Here is a 12141-nt window from a genome sequence, read left to right on the forward strand (position 1 = left end):
GCCGATGACGCCACGGCGGGCGCGGGCGGAGGTGGGGCCTGTGCCACACCGCCCGTTCCGCGGCCCGCCCAGCAGCGCCCAGGGCCGCCGGCCCGCCCTTAGCCGGTACACCAGGGCGGGCTGTTACGCTACCGGCCGCGCGAGCCAGCGGTGCGCACCGTGCGGGGGTCCCGCCGCACCGCAGCCCTGCCCCGCGGGCCAGGGAGCTGCGGGAGCCCCGGGGGCTCGGCTCGGCTCGGCTGGCTGGTTGTCGGTCCCCGCGGCGAGCTGCCGGCAGCTCCGGCCGCCTCCCCACTGAATAATTAGGTTGAGAAAGTAATAAATAGTTAGCTATCGGTCTTAACCACTTTGAAAATAAATTTTTTTAAAAGCACAAAATATCTGGTGGCATTTTTTAATACACAAGCTTTCATATGAATAGCAGCGCCGGTTTCCTAAGAGGAAAGTAGGCAGCTGCATGGTTAGATAAAATAAGAACCAACGTACTCGGTATTTTTGTTTGGCTGTGCCCGACCAAAGAATACGCTGTGCCGGCTCTGATCAACGGCTGAGGAGTTTTACACCGCCCAGGTGTTTTACCTCAAGGTCCTTTCCGTTTTGAGAAGCATTTTACAGAAGATCTGTGGATAAAAACCCCATCTTGGTATTTTAATCTTGTGGGAGGTATCGTCTGGACCCATATTGAAACAAACTTGCGAGCTGCGATGCTGTATATTTTAAGTGTAAAGTCGTAGAACGAAAGATGTTCAGATGTCGGCGGCGATTCCTCTCTGTACTGAACTGACACGGTACAGACGAGACTTGGAGCGATGCCGGCTGCTCTCCTAGTCACTGGCTTCACCCCACCGGCGGCTTGAATTTTAAATCTTCGATAGGCATTTTGTAGAATTAGCTATCTTTGCTTTATTCCTGGAAAAATGCTTAACGAATACTGTGTTTTGTGAATATGCCAGTTTCAATGACTTCATCATTCAAAGGTTCCCGAGTGTAAGAGGTGTTTTTCTGTTTCTGAATACTGAATAAAAATTGTTTCCTCAGCACCCAAATGCATTGGTACGTATGAGTTTTTATCAGTTGTAATTTATTGATGTTGTTCTCATCATAGCAAATCACCTTCCTACATGACCCGTGGTTTATCTAAAATAAACCTGATGAATAAGGTTTTCCTAATTCTGTATTTAAGTTAAACGTAATGAAAATACAGTAAGGATTTTAGACAGCTCACCTGCTTCTCCATACTGCTGTGTACGTTAAATATAACTTTTGGAGTGCCAGAATAAAGCACGCAAGAAAAACGGTATGTGAAAGGCAGAGCTGTTCGTTCTGATTCTGACTTCGCCGTGCCGGTACTGCCTGCGTCCTCTCTTCCCCCGCGGTCTTCATAGGTGCGGGTGTGCACCAAGAGTTTGAAGCAGAGGCGGGAGGGGAAAAAAGCCTGAACCGTACCTTTCCTGGTAATTACCACCTCATAAATAAACAAATAAAACCCAACTGGTATTATTTCTCTAGGCTCTTTTTGTATTTTAAAATGCGTTTGTCAAACCGATAATTTTAAAAGGACTTATTAATAATACCACCATTAATAAGTCCTTTAAAATTATTAATAATTATTAATAATACCATGAAAAAGTCAGTTATGGTTAATCCTGTGGTAAAGAGGTCACCACTATTAAGAAATAAATCATGTAATTGCTTATTGGCATGCTTTAACTGTTCCCTTGAAAAACAGGATGCTTTACCAATCTTAAAGCTTCTGTTACTTTAGCCGTTTCTGATAAAGCCCGCCTCCTTCGAGAGGAGCGCTTTAAGAGTAAAACCCCATCTTGATGGAGTGATAAACGCTAGCCCTAAAGATGCTCCTTGGGTTTAGAGTAGGAGAGAGGATTAGGGCTATGTGAGAGACCTCCACCGTCCTGTAAAGGGAAACAGCTCCCGGGGAATTAGTAAGAAAGCTGAGGAAAGGCTTGTGGGGCGGAGCGGGGAGCTGCAGAGGTACTTTTCAGATGGGAAGGAAATGGGGTCGTAGCCGAGCGCACCGCGAGTGTATTGCAGACTGTCTTACCTCACGTTGTTAGTTTAGAAGCAGTGTTCTCAGATTTTGTTGTTTTGGTTTTATTTGTGTGGTTTTGTTTGTTTGAGGTTTTTTGGTGACACTTTTTGTTAATTCAGCTTTTTGGTGTAGTAGTTCTGTGCAGCAATTACAACTGGCTACATTTCTTGGATATTTTTGATCCAAGTCACTCAAGTCCATCCCGGTTTGAGTGACAGAGACAGAAATTGCAGCTGCTGTGTCCCACTTCAGTGAGCTAGCAAGCTGCCAATTTCTCAGGAAAAGTAATTTGTTTCATAAACAAACACAACTATTTGAAAAATAATGTATTCTAGTTCATGTGAAGTAGATGATATTACAGAAAGCACTTTCAGAAACCCTGTGTTACATTCCAGAAAGCTTCTAATGATTTCTTCTTCTAAGAAAGAAGGGGGAGATACCCTAAGAGCCTTTCTCTTTTTATCCCTGTTACCTTGTAGTCACAAACCCCAACAGTCTTTATCTAAACATGTCACATTTCCCCCCCATTCTGGACAGGTAACTTTTAAGTTCATGTTTCCTCAGGCCCCTCTCAGCCTGCCAGCCACCACTGCCCCTTGCCCACCCACCAAGTCGGCTGTGAAAGGCTGGAGGAGTGGAGCTTGCTAAAGGGAAGGGCTGCAGACTTGCCAAATCTCATGTACAGACGTTATGTTACTTAATTTTGGCGTTTCTTTGGAAAGACTGTACTTTGCTTCTTTAAATGTAGGTGCTGCTTTTAGAGTCACACGAGATGATTTGACATCTCTCATTCAGATCTGATGTTGTTCTGGTGGAGTGAGAAAACTGGAAGCATAAACAGGGAAAGAACCAGAAAAATATGAGATAACCTAGGGTAAATGTTATATTAGTGAGGTGAAGGAAAGTAACACCCAGCAGAAGGAGAACACAGTGATGATTTATTTGGCCTTTCCTATGTGGCAAGTGCCTGCTTCCCCTCCCGGTGTGGCTGCCTCAAGGCCTGCTCCCCCAGCCTATTTGAAGCCAGAAGGTAGGTGAAAGTGTGTGTAGCCCCATGTTATCCTCACCGAGCTCAGGAAAAACAGGCACCCAAGTATTCTTTATATATATATTTTAGTTTTGTTTGGTTTGTTCTTAATATACAGATTAACTAAAACCAAGGCAAAAACTAGGGGACATCATGGGGCATCTCCCACCTGACTGGCAGCTGATTTAAAGGAGACAGCACTTGACAAACACTGTGATTGTTTTGTTCCTGGGCCGTCGGGTACAAATGTACTAATTAACTCCAATTAATTAGCACCCTTGTAACTCCAGCTTAAAGGATGTGGTGTAGGTAAGGGTCGTTATCTGTGAAAGTCTTCCCCTGGCCGTGATCGACCAGCGGCTCTGGCGCCACCCCTCAGCTCTGGCGCCCCCCGGCAGGGGCTGAGAGGGCTCTCATACGGGCGGGAAAACCTCACCTTCGCCAGGCACCTGAGAAGAAGATCAGGGGGAAGAACGACGCAGGGGCTCTTTTAATGGTGGGCTGGGTGCGGCGGGGGCCGCGGGGCTGAAGTATAAAGCGTGAGGAGAGAGGCGAGCTTTGCCGGTATCTTCTCGCGTCCCGGAGCAGCGGCCTCCTCGGGCCCCCAGCCCGCCGGCGACCTGTCCTCGCCCTGGGGCGGCGCCGCTGTCCCGAGGGCCGCAGCGCGGGCGGGGGAGGCAGCGAGGCAGCGGTTGGTAAGGGCGGGTAGTTTAAATCCAAGCGAGGGAAAGCAGCGGCAGCCGCACGCGAGGAGCCGGTGTGGGTGGAGAGAAGCGAAGAGGCTCCTCACTAAGGGCAACGGGCCCCAAAGCCAGGCGGCGAGCTGCTGAGGCGACAGGATTCCCGTTCCCTCCAGCCAGCCGGGGAGAGAGGTTCCTCGCCTTCACCCCTTCTCAGGGAGCCCTGCCGACCGCCTCAGCTGCCCTCCGTGGTAGGGACCGCCAGGCTCTCATTCCTGTCCTAGCTGTTTGCCAGATAAGGGGGTGAAGCTGTTGCTTTGCTCGCGTCCGGCATCCCAGGTGACCGAGAGACCCTCAGGTGGGGGTCCCTAGGCAACCGTCAATTATCTTCCTCGCTGTTTAATTAGACTTTGCGGTGAAGGCATATATAGACGAACTGAAAACTGTCTCAGCTGGGTAATGTTTCTCTTACACCTCTCTTCTCTTCACATCCTTTCTCACTTCAGGTTATCAGTAGGGGTAAGCTATACTTTGAATACAGCACCTCTGCTTTGGACGATCCTGAGTTGCTTCACAAATTAGGGTAAGTGACCTACATTTTACAGATAGGATTTAGCTATGCCACCTTCAATATGAATACCTTTGAAGGTATTAGTGACTTCTCTGGGTTTAGATCCAGGTGCTCAAAGAGTAGTCTTCATATATATCTGCTTAAATAACAGAGAAAACTTGTTTGTATCACCAAACTTTGCCTTTATCTGTTTTGTTAACAATGGTGACAAACAAGGAGAGAAAACATTGTCCGAAGGATAAATGTTCAGTGTGTGTTACTGGGAATGTAAATTAGTATCAGGAAGAGGCGTGACTCCATCCTAGAACTCATGTCTAAGTTACAGGCGTTACCGACACTTATACATCTTTAGGACACTTTGTAAGACTACACTTGTCAGAAATTATTCCTTGTATAAATACCTGAATCTGGTTCTTTATGTAGTCTGGGTCTCTGAATATGAAAGATTTTGTTCTGTAAACCCACAAAGTTTGCAGTTGCCTTGTAGATCAATTTGAGAACTATACAATTAATAACAGATATGAGAAAAGTATAGAGTACAAGAATCTACACTCAGTAGATACGTTTTTTATTCCTTTCTCCGTAGCTGACTTGCTGTGTGACCAGTTTTTTTGCTCTCTGCATGTCTGGTTTATCATGTCTAAAGCAAGGTTAACAGTACTTTTGGAAATTACTTCAAGATCCCCAAATGAAGAGGGCTTGATGTTATGTATCAAACCTAGTAGATGAAACTCTTCTGATAAAAGAGAAAGTGCTTATAAAACACTAGACAAGCCATAAGAGGTTTTATTAGGCATCTCTTCTGAAAATAAGTAGCATTTCATTCTGAGAGACGTTCAGCACCTCTGAAAGGCTTTCCTTTCTGTACTGTATTTGTAAATGAGACCTTGTACAAATTAAGAATTAATTTAACACAAGTAATACGTTTTGGGAAAAAAAAAAAAACAAAACATGAACGTGTATACAAACCTGAGGTGTATACTGGGATTTGCTGTAAAAAAGTATAATGGACGTTGTTCACCCCGTTTCTGCAGTGCCGTGGCTTCCCTCTAAGTGCTCTCACAACCAATATAGTAAGCTCACAGGCTCCTCCTGCTGGACACTGGCGTATTTACAGCATATTTTTGGCTTTTGAGTTTTCAACATTATTTCAACTCCGCTATTCTGATCTCCTCCACAGCTGTAAAAAAAAATAATTAAATATTGTCATGTTTGTTGCTCGAAGCCCAAGTTTTCTTAAATTATTTTATTCTGTAATATTTTACATTTCCTCTACTCCCAGTTGTTCAGGAGATTAGATAATTTCTCCCATGGAATGTCTGAGAATTAAGCCACAAGTGTGAGTTTTCCTTTTGTTGTTTTTTCAGCGTGCTACCTGAACATTAAGTTTCTAAATGTGAAAGCTTTTTATTAACTGTGTGGTTTGACTGTTTTTAAAGAAAATATTAATATTTTTAAAGGTAAGTTTGGGTACATGATTTTTTGGGGGTGGGATTGAGATTTTGAAAAACTGCCTCTAAATAGCATTCAAAGTTTAAATTTCTGTCCATCAACATTTTTGGTAGGAATATCTCCTGGCAATGTTTGCTAAATAACTGCAGTTCACCAAAATTCAGCATAGAAAAAGAAACATCTATTCTTCTTGACAATTACACAAATATAATGCCTTACTGTTACTACAAGTCTCTTATAGGTCTTCCTCCTTTTACAAAAGAAGAGCTATGCTGATGTGGTCCTCTGCTCATAGTGTGAATAATTGCTGGAGAACAGGAACCCATGCAACCCACCCAGACTCTTCATACCTTTTTCCTATCTTTTTATAGTTATTGTCTAGTTTATTACACAACTTTTTTCAGCCTATTGCCTAAAATGTTGCAAAGAGATGCAGATGAAACACTAGAAATTGCTTGGTGTTGGTCCCACACTGTCAAGGCAGTTATCCCTAATTAATGTAATAATTAGCTAAAAGCTATGCCCTCATGTTTACTATTTGGGCTGTCACTTATTTCACCAAGTAAAAAACAGGGAATGAGGAAAAAGCAGTGAGAGAAAACAAATGTGAAGGTAAGGTACTTGTAGGTAGAGGTAAATGGGAGAGGGAAAGGAAGCAGGCCACACATCAGTTTGTTGTCATCTTGGAATGATTTTCACATACCTTTCTTTCCTAGAAGAATTTTTCTCAATTATGTGAATAGAGTTTTTTGGTTTGTTTGTAATCTCTTTGATTTCATACTGATATTAGCATGATTCTATAGGCCTTTATGCCAAGTTCTCACAGTCTGTTTAATATCTTGTTCCTTTTGAACTTCTGTATGTTGCTGTCTCTTCACAGTAGAAAACAAACCAAAGCACTTTCTATATTGCAATGATCTTATAAACTGCCTTCAGTATGGGTCAAATAATGCAAATTAAATGACCTGAGATCATCAAAGAATAGTCTCCCCGCAGGCGATTTGAGTTCTCACTGCTTGCATTTGGTTGCTTAGGGCTTGACCAGGTCAGCACTGTTGAGATATTAGCAATATCTTAACATTTTGTGTTTGTCACCTTTAAAAATTTGTATTTTCCTCTGTTCTGAAAAGTCAATTGCTATTTCCAGGCTTTATGTTCCAAAACACCAGTTCAGGAGGCCAGTAACACACCCCAGTAAAAGGTGCTGATTCGAACTTTGCAAGTCTTGCAATGCTGATGTGAACTACTACAGTTTCTGTGAGAACAGCCCTCATACTGGCATCACTCATAGCATCTTTTATACAGTTACTGCATCTTGCATGTAGAAAGCAGTGACCTGTTGCCACTCTGGTTAGGGTGGAGAAACTCTGCCATATATGAATGGCAAAAAAGTAAGACTTTTTCTTACATCTCTTATTTAGATGGTACATCAGCCACTTGTAACTTTTCTAGGAAAATGTATAGTAGCTCTTAAAAGCTATTATACTTACTAAGTTTAAAATAAACTTTCTATGTACATGGTGAGGGGCTATATAGTCAGTCCCTCAATTTCTTTAAAGTGCAAAGCTTCAGAACACTCAGTTTATTCACAATGCTGAGTAAAAGCAGAGAGCTTCTTTACAAAATAACATTTAAAAGTTAAAGCAGATAAGAATGCACTGTTCACTTTGTAACTAGAAGTCATATTTTATCCTCTCCAGGGACTGTAGTGATCTAAATAACAGGGAGATCTGTTGACTGGTGGCTTTGTGATTAATCTTCTCATTTTTCTTAAGAAGAAAATGCCTTTTGTCTAAACTCATCTATTACCAGAGCTTTTGCTAGTTCTTGAGGACTGAATTGTTAGTGGCTGGATGAACCAATAACAATGATAATAAAAATCTTGGTCCCACTGGGACAAGGGGGAGTTTTGTCACTGATTTCTGCACAAATGTGACTTTAATTGCTGTGTCGCTTGTTTGAAGTGTTTTCTCTTGGATGAGGATTGGTAGATCAACTGGCTAACTGGATATATGTTTTAATTTGCCTCATTTACTGTATACTATACATTTTAATCACTCATTTTAACCATCTGCTTGACTGAAATTTATCTTCATGTTCATGTATAAGCCCTGTTTCACCGTTTTTGTCATGGCTGCTAGCTTGATAGTGAGAAAGCCTTGTGTAAGTCTAATCTGAGAGTATTTTGGTGACTAGTTTTATCATTTGTTTCAGAAATACCTGGTATCTTCATTTACAAAGTCAAAGTGCCAAGCAGAAGATGTCAGACAGTCATTCAGTAATGTTCAATATTCTTAAAAGAAATAAATTAACATCTCCCAGCAGCAATTTCAAATATGCCAATTTTAAAGACACATATTGTACTCCAGTATTTCTGGACAGCAGATGCAATGAGTCAGTAAAAGATCCTGATGTAGAACATAAAGAAGCACCGAGTGTAGCAAGTTTATTATCGCTACAAGAGCATTCTGAGCACATTCGTGCAAATGCCCTCTTTCCTGTATCATCAATTGAGAAAGAAATGAATTCTATCTCCTTATCAGAAAGAAGAGAAGCAAATAGAAGTACAGATTTTTTTGAAACTCCTAAAGTGGGCAGAAAAGGTTCTTCCCTACGCAGGAGGCTGCTTTTATCTAAGACTGTTCCAGCTGGCACAAGTGTAGGATGCTGTGAAAGACAAGCTAGTTCTTCAGGAAGCAGCAGGAAAAAAATATTCTCTTGTGTTTTGAGCTCTGAAGAGAATCTTTCACAAACTGCTTCAGATTCTCCACAAGATACAAGTTACAAATCTCTGATAACTAACAGTTCAAAAACTGAGGACTCCAATCCTGATTGTCCAAAACGGAGACTTTCCTTTTCACAACAAAGGACTTCGACGCTAGATGAGTCCAAATGCAAGGACCCCTTACTACTAGAACCCGAATGTTTATCTCCAATTCAGTGTAAGGATGTTATTGTTAGTAGTGCTAATGAATTCTGTGAAAGTGTCCTTATGAGTGTTAGTGATGGGTTGCTTAGGACTCCTACAGACAGTGTATTACCTGAGGCCAGTGAGGGTAAGTTCCTGACTTCTATCAACAGTCTCATAGAGAACTTTAACTTTCAACTATGTGATATAAATTCTTCCCCTGTTAAGCTGGCAAGCTACCCAGATCTTTCAACACCTGAGGACAGTGGATATAATTCACTTCCTTTGGACAAATCAGGTGACTCGTTGTCTGATCATGAGGGATCTTTCCAAGAGTTCTTAAAAAAACGTAAAGAAGGTTCCAAAACTCTGGATAGTAAAAGAAAGACAAGAAAACTTGAACGCGTTAGAAGGTTATCCACTCTTCGGGAACAGGGCTCACAGTCAGAGACAGAAGATCATCATGGCAGTCCTTCTACTTCAGTGTGTATGTTAACAGAAGAAAGAAACTTTGTAGATGAAGACTATGCATTAGTTTTGGAAGAACAGCCTAGTGGAGACCTAGTTGTAAGTCACAGAGATCTCTCAAGGACTCCAGCTCTGAAAATAGCTCATGAAATTTGCTTGCAAAGGCAAAGATCAGACCAAAATCAAACATCAGAGAATATTGATGGAACAGAAATGCTTGCATTAGAACATGTTCTTGCTGGACTTATTGGCAAGAAAATGGGCCTTGAAAAATTAGATATTTTAACAGAATTAAAATACAGAAATCTGAAACATGTTCTTGCTATAGTTTTAGATGCTTTGACAGTGGAAAGTCTATGTAGGTAAGTACTACTGCTTTTTTTTCCCTTCCCCAGAAAAGAGGGAAAAAATTGTGTGTTTCTGAAAAAAATTGGAACACCTTCTGGAATAGAGGGTTCTATCAGTAGAATTGGTTTGTTTCTGAGGAAATTTAAAAGTGTTTTCACCACTAACCAAGTGGCTCTTTCTGTGTAGTTCTAAAAATATATTGTATGGGGGAATTAAACAAACAGAAAGCCAAATGTGGGAATTAGTAAACTTAAAACTAAATCATGGTATTTCTACACTTTAAAATATATTAAAAATGTCTTTAAACCTAGAAAGTAATTTCTTCTCAGTACAAGTTCCCCAATAATGCATAATACTCAAAACACATTTTTCTAAATTTATTATTGTGTATTTAATTTCCTCAGTTATTCCTAAGGATAAAGATGCTCAAATAATTTTGCTTCATGAGTAATGTTCTAGATTAATTTTAAATCAATAGAAACTGTCACTTAGTTCAAAGAAATCAGGAGTGCCATGTGTGTCATTAGTTACAAAGGGAATGGAAGAATAAGGTGGAAGTATAAGGGCATGGATGCTTTTAGAACATAAAAATGTGACTTCAGAAACAAACTTGGTAAGTGACTTATATGGAAGGAAGAAACGATTTTGTAAATCAAAGATATGCTGTGTTATTTGTATTGCGGTTCTCTAGACTCTTCTGTTCTATACAGTGGCGCATAAGAACACGAGCTGTGTTTCATAACCATATGGTGAGCTAGTATATAGTAGTAGTCTGTAAAATGACCAACAGTATATGAAATCATGCAAAAATCTTTAAAAGGTGGTCTTACTATCATGCCTTCTGTACTACATGGCAAAAATGTGAAAGTGGATAACTTTTTTCATTAATTTGTTCCAGCATTTGGAAAGTAAGCAAAAACTGGCGTGAAATCATTGTACAAGATAAAAGTGCAGATGAGAGAAGAAAGTTGTACATAAAACACCTGAAAGAAGCAGCTGGGGTAAGGTTCATCTCAAAGGTAATATTTTTTTCAAGTGTGAAAGAAGATAGGTCAGGGGAAAGATCTTGTAAAGCTACAGAATGGAAGCTGGTAGACAGTTCCAATATGAGTATGTGAAGAAGTCTAGCAGGAGAATATAATAGCTCTTATTGCTCTTCAACTGTTCACAGTTCAAGTAGTAGTCCTTCAACCATGTGAGACTTTCTCTTTTTTTCTTTCTTCCCCTGCCATCCCCTTCTCCCCACCCCAGAATCCTGTAGGATCACTTTTTTGACTGATTCTGGCTTTAGATCTTAAACCCTGTTACCTTTGTGCCATGTTGTTCCTCATTTTCCATTTCACTCTAGTCTGCGGTGCTGTAGGACTCACTCTACATTACTTTCTGGTTATTTTCAGGACTGCCTGTAGCTAACCACCTTCATGGTGTACTTGTGAACATCAGAAGGACATAATAGAATTTTTTTAAGCGGTGTCTAGAAGAGTAAGCTTATTAATAGCAGTATAACTTTTTTTCAGATATTCCACATGTATATACACACACTTCCATGTAACCTTCCTTTAATTGTGACAAAACTTTTGTTTGCTATTTCCATGCTTGCTATTAAGATGTGTCCTAATTCAGGAACATTAGCACTCTCTACTGGTCCTAAGACAGTTGACTTTTTTTGACTTTTTTGACCCTGCTCGTATGACTTTGTTTTTAATGGTTCCTGTCTCTTGCTCCTTTAATAAACATTTAAAGGGAAATACATGCACTATACATAATTTCATTTTCTAATGTGTTGTTTTAGGGGGGGGGGGGGGGGAGGCAAAAAACAGCTGCAAATCTCAAATTAAATAAAACTCGAATTTACTTCCTTTTGTGTTTGGTTTTTTCTTCATAAACTTTACCAGGAATATTTCTTGAAAGCTGCAGATGCTGCCACAAGACTTAATGTTCTCAATAGATCCGCTTTAAGGCGTGTTCAAGCTCAAGCCAGAACTCCTGTAGTACAAACACCACCTTCATACATTGAACTTACACCCAGAAGATGCAGTTCTGTTCCCCATTCAACTAGTAGACAGGAAGAATACATAAAAGTAGGTAGCTAAGAAACTCTTCACTTCCAGTTTTTTGAAAATTCTTATTTACAAGAACTAAGTAGCTCTTCTCTCCCTCTTCTTGCTACAGGTTGCTAAAACTCTGTTCACTGATGAAGCTTTAAAACCCTGTCCAAGATGTCAATATCCTGCTAAATATCAATTGGTAAAGAAATGGGGGCTGTGTAGCAGAGAGGCATGTGCATTTGAGTTCTGTATTTTATGTCTGCGTGCTTTCCATGGGTCAAAAGAATGTAATAGTTTACCTGCAAAACGTAAGAGCAAAATAGATGCCCCTCCAGGAAGTGCCCAAAGCAAAAGAAATTTGAAGAGACTTTAAATTTGTAAGGCATGTAAATCCTTACATTTAATTCCTTTTTCCCTTCTCCTAAATTCTCAGTCTTGTTTGTATTTGTCTTAAATATATGCATTTTGAAAGTCTCATTCAATGTGGTTTTGCTGACTTATCATATAACTTCTCATGTATATACCTTAATATATTATGTATTTGTTTTTGAAAAAAGTGAACATTTTAAAACATTTTGTCTTGTTTTAC

The 12141-nt window shown here is 40.5% G+C and overlaps 1 protein-coding gene across 1 annotated transcript; it reads left to right on the top strand.

Annotated features, from left to right (window-relative positions):
• The first annotated feature begins 8040 nt into the window (after positions 1–8040).
• FBXO43 (F-box protein 43) lies at positions 8041–11925 on the top strand. The gene is made up of 4 exons (XM_074897626.1): positions 8041–9518; positions 10403–10505; positions 11400–11585; positions 11677–11925. The coding sequence occupies exons 1-4, from the start codon at positions 8041–8043 to the stop codon at positions 11923–11925; spliced, it is 2016 nt and encodes a 671-aa protein (XP_074753727.1).
• Positions 11926–12141: the final 216 nt, after the last annotated feature.

This window comes from Athene noctua, chromosome 2 (genome assembly GCF_965140245.1).
Source record: "Athene noctua chromosome 2, bAthNoc1.hap1.1, whole genome shotgun sequence".
Lineage (NCBI taxonomy): Eukaryota > Metazoa > Chordata > Aves > Strigiformes > Strigidae > Athene > Athene noctua.

Excerpts from the sequence above, each read along its gene's own strand:
- FBXO43 (XM_074897626.1), top strand. The coding sequence starts at position 8,041 with ATGTCAGACAGTCATTCAGTAATGTTCAATATTCTTAAAAGAAATAAA. Across the intron at positions 9,519-10,402 it reads ACAGTGGAAAGTCTATGTAG|CATTTGGAAAGTAAGCAAAA; the intron begins GTAAGTACTACT and ends AATTTGTTCCAG. Across the intron at positions 10,506-11,399 it reads ACCTGAAAGAAGCAGCTGGG|GAATATTTCTTGAAAGCTGC; the intron begins GTAAGGTTCATC and ends AAACTTTACCAG.